Source organism: Peromyscus leucopus, chromosome 9 (assembly GCF_004664715.2).
Source record: "Peromyscus leucopus breed LL Stock chromosome 9, UCI_PerLeu_2.1, whole genome shotgun sequence".
Lineage (NCBI taxonomy): Eukaryota > Metazoa > Chordata > Mammalia > Rodentia > Cricetidae > Peromyscus > Peromyscus leucopus.
The window spans coordinates 61,793,155-61,807,435 of NC_051070.1; the positions used below are offsets into that span (position 1 = coordinate 61,793,155).

A 14,281-nucleotide genomic window follows, 5' to 3' on the forward strand; every position below is an offset into this window, starting at 1 on the left:
TACTTTTTCAGAATGTTCAGTCAGAAAAGTTACTTTGCTCCTTTCACAGTACGATTGATGACTCAGCACTACATTACCCGAGCCAATGAGGTGGTAGCTCATGTGTGCTCTATGTTACAGATGCAATGTTAAATCATGTATGTTCTCAACTCCCTCTCTTGCTTGCTTACTTCTTGCCCAGACTGGTCTCAAAGTCCCAGGCTCAAGAGATACACTCATGTGCTGTGTACCACAGAACAAATTCAGCGAATACTAGAGGGAGAACAATTATTTTAAAACTGTCTTTACAAAGGAAGGGAAGGGTCAGGACTACTAAACTTTACTTTTATCTTTATGTTCCTATTTGAATAACATATAAAAGACATTACTAAAGGAATACTTTTAAAAGAAACAGTAGACTGGAATCTTGACCAAATCTGAATTATTCCTGTGTTCTCTAACAATCCCATCAAGAAACAGAACTGTGTAGTTGAAAGATTTTATAGTAGTTTATATTTGCACACAAATTCTGCAACAGTGTTCAGTGCCACCAAACTAAAATTTTTGACTCTTTCACTAAAAATGAAAAACCCATCTGTCATCTGTTCCCAGAAAAAAACAGACTGCTCTACAAAATCAGCCGATTTAGTCAGGTAAGAACTGACACTTGAAAGATAGTCTTTCCAAGCTGCCAACTCATCGAATGGAGACCACTCCAGAAGCATGGTAGGTCCAAAGAATATGAGGAGACCCAGCAGAACAACCACCATCAACAACTGGTAGGAGCGCCAGGGAATCTTGCTAATGAACACGCTTGTGTCTTGAGGCAAAGAAAGCTTATCCACATCGACTAGTTTAATGTCCTCCCACTGACTGGTATCAAAGTTCTTCATTAAAGGGCTTGTGGGCAAATTAGAGGGTGGCAAAGGAGTTTCCTTGATTACTTTGATTTTCTCCCTGAACTCCTGCATCTGTTGCAGAAATATAATAGGTTCTGACACGTCTTTGAAAGCCTCGGCAATGTTAAAGGCCATCCGTTGCTCCTGTAAAATAGTGTTGAGTTTGTTGATCTCTGGGTCATAGGCTTGCATAACTGAAAGCTTCATAGTCTCAAAATCAGATAGGATTTCATTCTTCTTTTGATCTAATGTGTGTTGTAACTTCTCAAAAAACTCCTTTACTTTATCTGAATCTTTAGTGAGCAACTGTAGGGATTTCCTTTTGTTTGTTTCCAAAGTGTCCAAGCGGGAAAGAGCATCTCCCCGGCGCCAAGTCTCAAAACTCTGAAAGAGGGATTCAAAGGCATCCCTTTCCTGAGCATAGGCATCTTCAATAGAAGAGAAGACATGCTTAGTGTGATCACCACAAGTAGCACAGATCCCACAAATCAGCTGCATATCAGTTACACAGAATATGTTGAGAGGCTGTCCCAAGTGTCCTTTGCACACTGGCATTTTGGGAGAAATCTTGATTTTGTTGTATTTCTCCACAATACCCTTTAGGGAGTAATTAACTTGCAGACTATTAACTCCAGTTGCTGAAGTTTCCTTACGACAGGTAGGACACTTGAAAGGAGATGGTCTCCACAATGAATTCCGCACATTCCCCTCTAAGAGCCCTTCTAAACATTTTTTGCAGAAGTTGTGTGAGCAGGGCAAAACTCGGGGATCATCAAACAAACTGCAACAAATTGGGCATGTGAGATCTTCTTCAAGCAGCTCCATCACATCCTGCCACAGAGAAAGAAACATTTAGCTCTGGTAAGCCCCTCTGTACTAATTACAAAACACTATCTTCCCAACAGAATGATTGCCTGCTGACATAATCAAAGGATATAAGGAAGAAATTTGGAGAAGGCTTGCAAACTAAAGCATATTTAACTCACTGGAACAAGAGCACACTCCTGTACACAAGGCCTTTGTGAGGGCTTCCCATCAACAGCCTTTGCTAAGACAGGGTTAGGACTGGGACAATGGCAAACTGAGCCAACAGGACCCAACATTGTTTTAAACAGAGCTGACTACTAGATGTCAGAAACAAAGAGTCTCAGTGTCTGTAAGAGAATGGGCTCTTTACTTTGGGCCTACAAATATGAAATGGTATGCTAAAGACAGAAGCATACAATAGAAATCCAAGCAAGTACTCTATTCCAACTTTTACTGGAAATTGGCATATTTTCCTATTTCAAAGACATGATTACAATTATTTAAGAGAATCACAGTTTAAAAAGCACAAAAGTTGTAATTCAACCTTGTCTAGGGAATTAAATGAGGTGGATTTTTGCTGTTGTTTGGGGGGATTTTTTTTTATTGGTTGTTTTTAAATAATCAAACTTATCCTATATCCTTTACACTACAACAGTAATTCTCTCTATGAGGGGCAGAAACCTAAGTGTCCCTCTTTCAGAGAACTGGGGAAGCCAAAAGCATTTTCATAATGATGTGCCATGCTGACTGGTATTTGCACCAACTTTGTCAGAGCAACAGGAGGTATATTCTGCTGGAACTTTAACAGGAATCAAGGAAGACTGTAAGAAGCACCGCACTGTAAGAAGAACTACTCAGTGTTCTTCAGGAACACACAAGAAGGGAGGGGAAGGAGCACTGTCAGTGAGTAGTGCTCTTAGCCAGGCTAATTAGAGCACACACCTATAGTCCCAATACTCAGAAAAATAGAGAAGGAAGGATATGAGTTCAAGGCAACAGGCTACAAAGCAAGTTCCACCCCAGTCTGGACTGTGAGACCCTATTTCAAAACCAAATAAATAATAAAATCTTGATGAAGCAGCAAAAATTACTCATTTTGCCAAATCCCGATTCTTGTCTACATGTCTTTTAAATATGTGTGACAAAGCAAGAACTACACACAAAAGCTTTTGTGTGTCTGCAGATGCTGTCTAAAGGAGCAGCAGGCTCACGTGACAAGCTACAAGAGAAGCCAGCTGCTTCTATTAGGAAACAATGTAAGCCAGCACTATGCAGATTTAGGTAGCTGATGGATATCTTGAAAATGAGAGACACACAGGCTTACAATAAATATGATCTCATATACTACAGTATGACAAAAAATGCTAGTATTTGTTGAGGTTTGGCACAGTATTAAAGAAGAGCAACAAGTTATCTCAAAAAGCTACTAAAATACTACTCCCTTTACCAACCACAAATCTGTGTAATGCCATTTTTTTTCTTGTGTATGTCAATCAAAATAATTAGAGCAGTTGTTTTCAATAAAATAAACATTCAGGGCTGGGATACGGCTCAAAAGTTGGTAGAAAGCACCCTTGGTATGTATAGGGCCTTAGGCTAGTCATTAGTGCAGACAAAATTGCATCACAGTTCAATATTAAATAACAAGAAACAAAGGTGGTCAGGATGAAAAGGAGAGAGAGGGGACCTGAGGCAAAGAAAAACTTTGGGAAAAATGGAGAAAATACAATAACAGAGGACCAAAAATTTTAAGGCAATCAAATATGAGGAAAAGGAAAATGTGAAAATTACAATAGCCATTCAAAGTCATAATCATTCCATAAAGAGTACTCATGCATTCATTCTATCCTAAAACTTTTTCCCCCCTGTACTGGCAAAAGCTAAATTTGCCATGCAGAGCACTGCATGGCTTGGAGATGCCTGTGTGCTGCGGCAGGAATCCGCTATGCTGTGTCCAAGCTCAAATGCTGCCCGTCACACTGTAGCTCAGGCTTGCCTGAGACATAACTAGGAAGCTGTTTTTAGCTCCATTTTAGAATCTCTTAAGTACATTATTTGAAATAAGATTAGCTAGTAAATGGAGAAGTTTTTTATGTTTATATTTTTGTTATTTTATATTTTTTATTTTTAAAACAGGGTCTCTATATGCAGTCCCAGCTGGAACTTAGGTATGTAGACTAGACTGGCCTTGAATTCACAGATAGCCTTCTGCCTCTGCCTCCCCAGTGCTGGGATTAAAGTTAAGTGCCACCAAGCCTGGCCTGTGGCCTTTAGAAAAAAAAGTACACTTGGGCAGGAGAGGTGGTACAGCAGTTAAGAACACATATGCTCTTGCAGAGGACCCATATCAGCTCACAACTTCCAGGAACTCCAGCTCCAGGGGGAACTGAAGCTTCTGGTGTCTGTGGGCACCTGTACTTATGCACACACAGAAATATAATTATAAAAATAATCTTTAAAAAGGTAAGCTTTTCTTGTAAGCATTTGTCAAGGTAAGTAAACCTGATGGCTCTTAGATGACTCAGGGGCTATGAAGAATTTTAGTATTTACTGTCTTAGTTTTATTATTTATTTTATGTTTATGTTTTTTGTTTGTTTGGGGGGGGGGAATCTCTCACTGGCCTAGAGCTTGCCAAGTAGGTTAGACTAGCTGGCCAGCCACCTGTCTCTTTGCCTCCCTAGTCCTAGGATTACAATTACACATCACCACACATGGCTTTTTGTTTTTGTTTATTGGTGGGTTCTGGGAACTGAACTCAGTACTTTAGTTACTTTCCAAGATCCTCTCCTGACTGATAAATTTAAACACTGTTTTGAAGTTCCTAAATCCCAAACAAAGATGCTCTAAGAAAAGATGGAAATCCCCAAGATACAGGAGGCCTACACTCTGGCTCAGAGGCAGAGCACCTGCTTAGCATGCTTGAAGCCCCGAGTCCAATGCCCAGCCCTGACAAACAAATCCCAAAGACAAAAAGCATAATATAATGGCTCTTCTTTTTGTTCCCAATAGATGGTTTTACTTTGTATTTTTTTTTTTAGGTTTATGTGGCCCTTGGGGCCAACACAAGGCTTTTTATTTTTATTTTTATTTTTATTTTTATTTTTATTTTTGGAGCTGAGGATCGAACCCAGGACCTTGGGCTTGCTAGGCAAGCGCTCTACCACTGAGCTAAATCCCCAACCCCTTTACTCTGTATTTTTTATATCTACTATTTATTTTGTGTGCACACATGGAGGGATCACGGCTCACTGGGGTCAGTTCTTCTCCTACCTACCACAAGGGCTGCGGGGATTGAATTCAGGTGGCCACACCTAGCAGCAAGTACTTCCTTCCACCCACTGAGCTGCCTCACAGGCTCCCATGAGAGATATTTCAAGGGGAAGATTAACTTGTACTTAAGAGTGAATGCAAAGCTGGGCATGGTGGTGTAAGCCTGTATCCTAGCCCCTGGGAAGCTAAGACAAGAAGAACAGAAGTTTTAGGATAGAATGAATGCATGAGTACTCTTTATGGAATGATTATGACTTTGAATGGCTATTGTAAATTTCACATTTTCCTTTTCCTCATATTTGATTGCCTTAAAATTTTTGGCCCTCTGTTATTGTATTCTCTCCATTTTTCCCAAAGTTTTTCTTTGCCTCGGGTCCCCTCTCTCTCCTTTCCATCCTGACCACCTTTGTTTCTTGTTATTTAATATTGAACTGTGATGCAATTTTGTTACCATTTTTACTTACAAATACACATTTTTCCCTATCAGTACCTGTCCTTCAAACCCATGCTAGCCCACCTTAGGAATATGCTTTTTTTTTTTTTTTTTTTTTTTTTTGGTTTTTCGAGACAGGGTTTCTCTGTGTAGCTTTGCGCCTTTCCTGGAACTCACTTGGTAGTCCAGGCTGGCCTGGAACTCACAGAGATCTGCCTGCCTCTGCCTCTGGAGTGCTGGGATTAAAGGCATGCGCCACCACTGCCCAGCTTGCTTTCTAATAGTTTATCTGTCATTCTCTTTATTTTTAGAATGGTACTGCTTAAGTAAAGGCCTTATAGAAAAGTTTTAATGAAAACCTCTTAATTTCTGACCATTTCCTTAGATACAATACTGGATCAAGGAATAAGCGCATCTTTAAATTTTTATTTATTTGTGTGTGTGTGTGTGTGTGTGTGTGTGTGTGTGTGTGTGTGTGTGCGCGCGCGCGCGCATGCTGCATATGTGCTGGGGTAAGAAGGCAATTTATGGGAGCTGGTTCTCTTCTTCTACCATATGAGTCCTGTAGATGGAACTCAGATCCTGTCAACGGTGTTAGCAAGCACCTTTACCTGATGAGTCATTTTAAAACTCTAAAGATTGCCAAGTGTTTTTCTAAAAAGGGTGTGTATAGCTGGGCATGATGGCACATGTCATTAATCCCAGCACTTGGATTACTCACCTGGATTAAATTGCAGAACAATTTAAGTCAGTTACCATTAGTATGCATCTATGTATTCTATATCTATCTATATCTATATATATCTTGAGAACAAAAGAGTAGGAATAAAATGTAAGTTGTAGGCTCAAAACCAGTGTAGCTAAGCCCCTAACTTCATAAGTAAAAACATGGAGCCCAACTCATTCTGCCCTTCCACTACCAAAGCACAGACTTTGAGTTTTCTAGGATGCAGCACTATCCAGAAAGTGAGTCAAAAATTCAGCATCTAACCCGGCATAGCGGCACATGCCTCTAATCCAATCCCAGCACTCAAGAGTTGTAGAGGCAGGCAAATCTGTTCAAAGCCAGCCTGGCCTATGTAGGAAGATGTCACAAAAAGAAAAAAAAAAAAACAATTTGGTATTCTAGGAGCCAAGAGTATAGTAAATGGCAAAGTGTGTACTTAGCATGTTGATGACATTCGTTTAGATTCCCAGAACCAAAGTGTGGGGGAATAATTCAGTATCTCTATTCATAAAACAAAGTTTATCTCATAAACTTCCAAAAATCTCTTCTGAAACTCTATAGTTTTCACAAATAACTGTTTTATCTTTCATAAAATGAGCATCTTTATAGTACTATCTTCATATTACTGGAAAATAAATATAAAGGAAATTTCATAAATTTACATAAATCATAACATAAACTTTAACTACACCATTATACAAATACTATGGAAATTATAAATCCACATTAGAGGATGAGAACAGGGCTCAAGAGAGTTTAATTCTCCTGGACAATGATTCCAAAGCAAATCCATTGGGTACCAGATACACAGAAGCATGATCTTAGGAGGGCTAGATATCCTAGCTAGCATACATGCACAGCAGGTCTGAGGCTGAGGCAAGCACCTGTATAGCATGAGCACTTCCCAGCACCACCAGCAAATAATTACACATGTGAAAAGAACAGTCTGGTGGTAGAAAAGGATGTATCAGGAATTAAGTCAACTGGTACCAAATACATAAACAAAGAAATACATAAATTAAAAAAGTACTAGGGGAGGAAGAAAACCTGAAGAAGTGTATCTTCTGGGGCTGTACATGTCTGTCACTATGATAAAACAATGACCAAAAGCAACTGACACTTCCAGGTCATAACCCATCACTGAGGTAAGTCAAAGCAGGAACTCAAGGCAAAACTACTTGTTATTCCACACATTGCCTTCTACCTGGGAACTCACTCCCAGGTAGTACAGCAGACACCGTCAATCCACGTGGATTGCTGGCTGTGCTCTGGCCCATAACATGCTCATGCTTAGCTGGCTTTCTTATGGTGCCCAAGTTAATCTGCCTAGGGATGGAGCTGCCCACAATGTGCTGGGCCCTCCTATGTGAATTAAGACAGTCCCTCACAGACATATCCAGAGACCAACCTGAAAAACAATTAGACTGAGACTGTTTTCAGGTGATACTAGGCTGTGTCAAACTGATACTCAGTATTAAGTAGGCCAGGGTGTGTAGTTCAGAGGTAGAGTACTTGGCGAGCATACCCCGAAGTGTCCTGGGTTTTTTCTCCAGCACCCAATAATAATTTTAAAGCAAAAACTGTATGAAAGAGGCATACTCAGCCAATAGCCCATTGAGTTCCAGCAGAAGACTATAAGATGGCATTCTGTTTTTAAAGTGCCCAACATGCAAAGGGCATGTCTAAAGAGCTGCAAGGAACTCATCCCGTTCCACTGCCTCAGTAGCACTCGGACAAACCCCACAAAAGAAATGCTGCCGAATCCTTTTTTTTTTTTTTCCTTTACAGCATACTTAAATTATGTAGAGTAATTGTCAAAGAAAGGAATGGCAAGCATGGATTTTGTCTGAGTTTTGAAATATGAAAAGAACAAAGACCACCTATTACTGAAGGATGGTTGGATGTGGACATACACTCCGTAGTTCGATCTGGAATGGTCCCAGGGCTAATAAAATTTGGCGTGTTTTTCATTAATACCAGAACATAAAGGAAAATACTAACGTTTACCTCTGTCCCCGGCAAGCAGGTGCTTTCGGTGAGGTTAATATTTCTCTGGGAAAACCCGATTTTTGTTTTCCCCCCCACGTTTTGACTGTAAAACTAGAGAATGCTGTAGAGAAAGGAAAAAGGGTGTTACATACACAGATCTGCATTCTTATCCCTCCATTAAAAAAAATTTTTTTTCAATCTCCCCTCCCAACAACAACCAAAATCCCCTCCCAACCAAAAAAAGCCAGCTCGCTGTGCCTGCTTCCTGGCCACAGCGCCTCCCCAGAGGCGTGCGGACCTTCTCGGTGGCGACACCGGCCGCGCTGTCGCCTCTGCCCACGCAGGTGTCCGCGGTCGCCGCGAGCTCAGCGACACCCCAGCCCACCTCCGAGGACGCCGCTCACCTCCACAGACTAGAGCCCGCAGCTTCGCTGCAAAATGGACACGGCGGCCACGCCCTCTGCCAGCCGCCGCCCCGCGCCTGCGCAGCGCCCTGATAGTCCCCACCACAGGGAAGTGCTCCAGTGACGCGGACAGGAGATGGGTTTGGATTGCTGTACTTTTTGTTGCTGTTCCTTGCATTTTGGGGAACAACAAAAACAAAGCCTAACCCTTCACACCTTTTTGCCTGCATCTCAGGACCCGCTAGGTCGAACACATTGGCCCAACTGTAGGAAAAAGCACTACTGTGATTCCCCCCTCGGAGGCAAGAAAGAGCTTTTAAGTGTTTTTTAAATATCTCTTGGTAGCAACTGCCCTGATTATCCTGAAGTTCACCTCCTATGCGGGGACTGTGTACAAAGGATGAAGAAAACGACTCCTATCAAAAAAACCCGAGGAAATGAGGTAATGCAGGCTGAGTGTGCTGGAGGAGCTTGTCTACTCCTGCTTGGGAAGGTCTAGGCTTTTAGGAGAACAAATTTGGAAAAAGTGCGTTTCTGAGTCAATAAAAAGCCCCTCTTCATCCCACCCCAACCCCGGTGCACGTATCCCCGGCTGCACCACTTCGCAGAAAAATCACTATAATTTCTAGCTTAGTCCTCACGAGAGCAGTGGAATCAAGAACCTTATTCTTTAAACGAACAGATTTTCTACAAGGTGGGAAAACAAGAGGCAGCTTGAAGGACATCAAATTCCACGCACACGTTCTTTCTACAGCACCAAAAATGTCAGTACAAATGAAAACTTCATCCCAGACCAGCACAAAATTGGTGTCACTATAAATAGCTGGCAGTTGGGCATAGCACATGCCTAAGATCACAGGGCTTGGAGGCAAAGGTAGGCACATCTCTGTGAGTTCGAGGCCATTGTGGTATACATAGTGAGTTCCAGAACAGCCAGAGCTACATATGTGAGGCCCTGTCTCAAAACACAAAAAAAAAGGGCTGAATGAGGCTGAGGGTATGACTCAGTGATAGAATGCTTCCTGCGATTTCAGGCTCTGCATCTGAACGACATCAAGAACACTGAATGATATAATGAGGTAAAAATATAAAAACTGTGTATCATATAATAATAGTATACAACCAATAAAAAGACTATTATAACGGGCCAGTGAGGCGACTCAGCAGGTTGAGTGCTTGCCACCAAGGATGCCGACCTGAATTCATTCCCTGGAAACCACAGTAGATGGAGAACCAATTACTGAAAGTCTTCTTCTGACCTCCACACTGGTGCCATGGCACTTGCATGAACACACTCATGCACACATGATTACTAATAACCATAATATTTAAATAAAAAAACAAAGCATAGCTCCACGAATCAGAGTAAGATAGACAGTGACTATCCAAGTTAAAAGCTATACTGTAGGCCTGGAGAGACAGCTCAGCAGTTAAGGGCACAGGCTGCCCTCCCAGAGGACCTGAGTTCAATTCCCATCACCCTCATGGCAGTTCACAACTTTCTGTAACTCAGGTTCCAGTGGATCCAACTCTCCCACAAAGACATGCAAGTCAAACACCAATGCACACACACAAAAAAGCTTTAGTTCCAGTTTCGAAAAGAAATGTAATTGGTAGGATGTGGGTAGGAAAAAACATATATAGGAATATATGCCAAATTCTTAAAAAATTAGTAATACTAAGTGTGAGATATTTCAATATTCACTCAGTATTTCCAGAGAGGATTTCTCTCTGTAGACCTGGCTGTCCTGGAACTTGCTTTGTAGACCAAGCTGGTCTTGAACTCACAGAGCTCCACCTGCTTCTGCCTCCCAAGTGCTGGGATTAAAAGCATTCATTCAGTATTTTAAAAATTACTTTGTTGGGTATTGGAGGCAAGGGAAGGGGGGCTCAAAAGTTGAAGGTTGTCCTTGGCTGTGCAATGAGTAAGACCCACATGAGCTACATGAGAGTCTCAAAATACATATGTCTAGTTTAGAATTTTTTTCTTTTCTTTTTCTTTTCTTTTCGAGATGGGGTTTCTCTGTATAGACCTGGCTGTCCTGGAACTCTGTAGTTCTGATCTGTAGACCAGGCTGGCCTTGAACTCACAGATATCTGCTTGTCTCTGCCTTCGGAATGCTAGGATTAAAAGAGTGTACCACCACTGTCTGGCCTGTTTTTTATTGTTTTTATGTTTAAGTCTGGCCCATGGTGGCAGAGACAGACATATTTCTGAGTTTGAAGCCTGTCAGATCTATAGTATTAAACAAATAAGCAAATTTTTGCATTCAAAAATCTAATACTTTTGCAATGTAAAGAAAAAAAAGAAGAAAGCAAAGTAAATTTGTAAAAAAAAAAAAAAAAAAAAAAAAAAAAAAAAAAAAAAAGAGTGCCGGGCGGTGGTGGCACACTCCTTTAATCCCAGCACTTGGGAGGCAGAGCCAGGCGGATCTCTGGGAGTTCAAGGCCAGTCTGGTCTACAGAGGAGATCCAGGACAGGCACCAAAACTACACAGAGAAACCCTGTAGATGTAACCAACCATCTTATTAAATAAGGAACACAGAACCAATATAAAAGAGACAGTCAAGAGATCAGAGCTCAGAGCTAAAATCTCACCCTTCCTCCTGCGGTGGTTCCAGCTTCCAGAAAGAGAGCTATTTCCCTGTGCGTAAGTCGGTTCATAGTCATTCTGCCTTCTCATTGGTTGTAAACCCAAACACATGACTGCCTCATCAGCCCCCCAGGTCTTAAAGGCATATGTCTCCAATGCTGGCTGTATCCCTGAACACACAGAGATCTATGGGATTAAAGGCGTGTGCCACCACCGCCACACTCTGTCTATGGCTCTAATAGCTCTGACCCCCGAGCAACTTTATTAACATACAATCAAAATCACATTTCAGTACAATTAGAATACCACCACAAAACCCTGTCTTGAAATGTGTGTGTGTGTGTGTGTGTGTGTGTGTGTGTGTGTATGTATATAAACTTTGCTAAATGGTTGACAAAACAAAGGCCAAGTTTTCAAAAATAGATAACACAAAGTCTATAAAAATATAAATCGCCGCTCATTACAGGTGGTTGTGAGCCACTACGTGGTTGCTGGGAATTGAACTCAGGACCTCTGAAAGAGCAGTCAATGCTCTTAACCTCTGAGCCATCCCTCCAGCCCAAATTTAAACACTTTTAAAGTTCTCTCTTTAAAATTATCCAGTCTCGCCCTTTTCCGTCTGAGGACTTGTGAAGCACCCGGGGAAGGAGCCGTCTCCATGGGACGAGACCAGAATGGATCTGAACACTCTGTCTGAGGCCAACCCAAAGCCCAGCTGCTGATCCTTCGAAACCCAACAACTTGGAGGTATTAGTGAGACTACCCTGCTCAGCTGAAATCCATCTGGGAGAGGATTCAGAATCCTATCATTTGAAGTCTGAGGAAACAAGATCAGTTGAGGAGTTGACAAATGAGCAAAACGTGACCTGAGAACACAAAAGAAGGCACCGCCCAGCCACTGAACCAGATCACCAGAATCGTTAAGTATACACTTCACCGACTGAGAACAGGTAAGCTCCCATCCCCAGACCATCAGATCAAGTCTCTAACCCCTAGGCCTACCCATTGGAGTCCCAGCGACCAGATAGCTACCTTTCTCTGCTCCCCCGCCTCAAAAAAAAAAAAAAAAAAAAAACCTACGAACCTAACAACCACTGAAACCATAAGCACACCCTACACCAACTGGGAACAACTGCTCCCAGAGACATAATCCACTAACACTGATTTGACTAAGCTGCTCCTGGAGAAACAGAGCCCAACAGCACCGATTTAACCAAGAACTCCTAGTGGACCAAGACTAAAAATTTCAACAAGAGAGGCACCTTCAGTCACAGACACAGCCAGCGCCAAGCAGAGGAAGAGATGAGTAGACACCAGTGCAAAAATACAGGCAACAACATAAAGACCTATATGACAACATCAGAACCTAGTGATTCTACACCTGCAAGACCTGAACATACCAAGGCAGAAGAAACAGAATAAATCAATCCTAAAAATGATTTTAAGAAGATGATAGAGGCCCTTAAAGAAGAAATAAAAAATTCCCTTAAAGAGGAAATGAAAATCTCCATTAAAGAGGAGATAAAAAATCCCCTTAAAGAGGACATGAAAAACTCCTTAAAGAGGAAATAAAAAAAAGTCCCTTAAAGAGGAAATAAAAATCTCCATTAAAGAGGAAATAAAAAATTCCCTTCAAGAAATGGAAGAAAAAACAAACAAAAAATTGGAAGAAATCAAAGAAAGTCAAGAAAAAGTAATTAAACAGATGAAAGAAACATTCCAAGATCTGAAAAATGAAATTGGGACAATATAGAAAACACAAACTGAAGGAATGCTGGAAATAGAAATCCTGACTAAACGAACAGGAACTACAGAAACAAACATAACCAACCGAATACAAGAGATGGAACAGAGAATCTCTGACACTGAAGACACAATAGAGGAAATAGATTCATCAGTCAAAGAAAACACTAAAGACAAAAAAGTCGTAACACAAAACATCCAAGAAATTTGGGACACCGTGAAAAGACCAACCTAAGAATAATAGGGATAGAAGGAGAAGAATACCAACTCAAAGGCACAGAAAATATATTTAACAAAATCATAGAAGAAAAATTTCCTAACCTAAAGAAAGAAATACCTATGAAGATACAAGAAGCTTACAGAACACCAAATAGGCTGGATCAAAAAAAAAAAAAGTCCCCTCGCCACATAATAATCAAAACACTAAACATACAGAACAAAGAAAAAATATTAAGAGCTGCAAAGGAAAAAGACCAAGTAACATATAAAGGCAAACCCATCAGAATAACACCAGACTACTCAATAGAGACTATGAAAGCTAGAAGATCATGGACAAACCTCATGCAGACACTAAGAGACCACAGATGCCAACCCAGACTATTATACCCAGCAAAACTCTCAATCACCATAGGTGGAGTAAACAAAATATTCCATGATAAAACCAGATTTAATCAATAACCTTTTAATCCACAAACTCAGCCCTACAGAAAACACTAGAAGGGAAAATCTAACACAAAGAAGTTAAACACACCCATGAAAACTCAGGCAATAAATAATCCCACACCAACAAACACCAAAGAAGGACAACACAACATGACCACAAAAAAATAACAGGAATTAACAATCACTGGTCATTAATATCCATCAATATCAATGGTCTCAACTCACCTATAAAAAGACACAGGCTAACAGAATGGAAAAGAAAACAGGATCCATCCATCTCCTGCATACAAGAAACACACCTTAAATTAAAAGACAGACACTACCTCCGAGTAAAGGGCTGGGAAAAGGCTTTCCAAGCAAATGGACCTAAGAAACAACCTGGTATAGCTATCCTAATATCTAATAAAATAGACTTCAAACTAAAATCAGTCGAAAGAAGTCAGGATGGACATTACATATTTATCACAGGAAAAATCCACCAAGATGAAGTCTTGATTCTGAACATTTATGCCCCAAATACAAAGGCACCCACATTCATAAAAGAAACATTACTAAAACTTAAATTGCACATCAAACCCCATACATTAGTAGTGTGAGATTTTAACACACCACTCTCACCAAAAGACAGATCTACCAGACTGAAACTTAACAAAGAAATAAAGGACCTAACAGATGTTATGACTCAAATGGACTTAATAGATATCTACAGAACATTCCATCCTAACACAAAAGAATATACTTTCTTCTCAGCACCCCATGGAACCTTCTCAAG

At 40.8% G+C, this 14,281-nt stretch overlaps 1 protein-coding gene across 4 annotated transcripts in view; it reads right to left on the reverse strand.

The window, feature by feature from the left end:
* Positions 1 to 466: 466 nt before the first annotated feature.
* Positions 467 to 14,281, reverse strand: part of Trim13 (tripartite motif containing 13) — a 50,443-nt gene continuing 36,628 nt past the window's right edge. The window contains exons 1-3 of one of the 4 annotated variants that reach the window (XM_028870341.2): positions 8,510 to 9,146; positions 8,124 to 8,226; positions 467 to 1,709 (exon numbers count right to left, since the gene is read on the reverse strand). In XM_028870341.2, the coding sequence (XP_028726174.1) occupies positions 480 to 1,703 (1,224 nt within the window). In that variant the 5' untranslated portion in view covers positions 1,704 to 1,709; positions 8,124 to 8,226; positions 8,510 to 9,146 and the 3' untranslated portion in view covers positions 467 to 479. The other 3 variants (XM_028870342.2, XM_028870343.2, XM_028870344.2) reach the window with 3 other exon arrangements.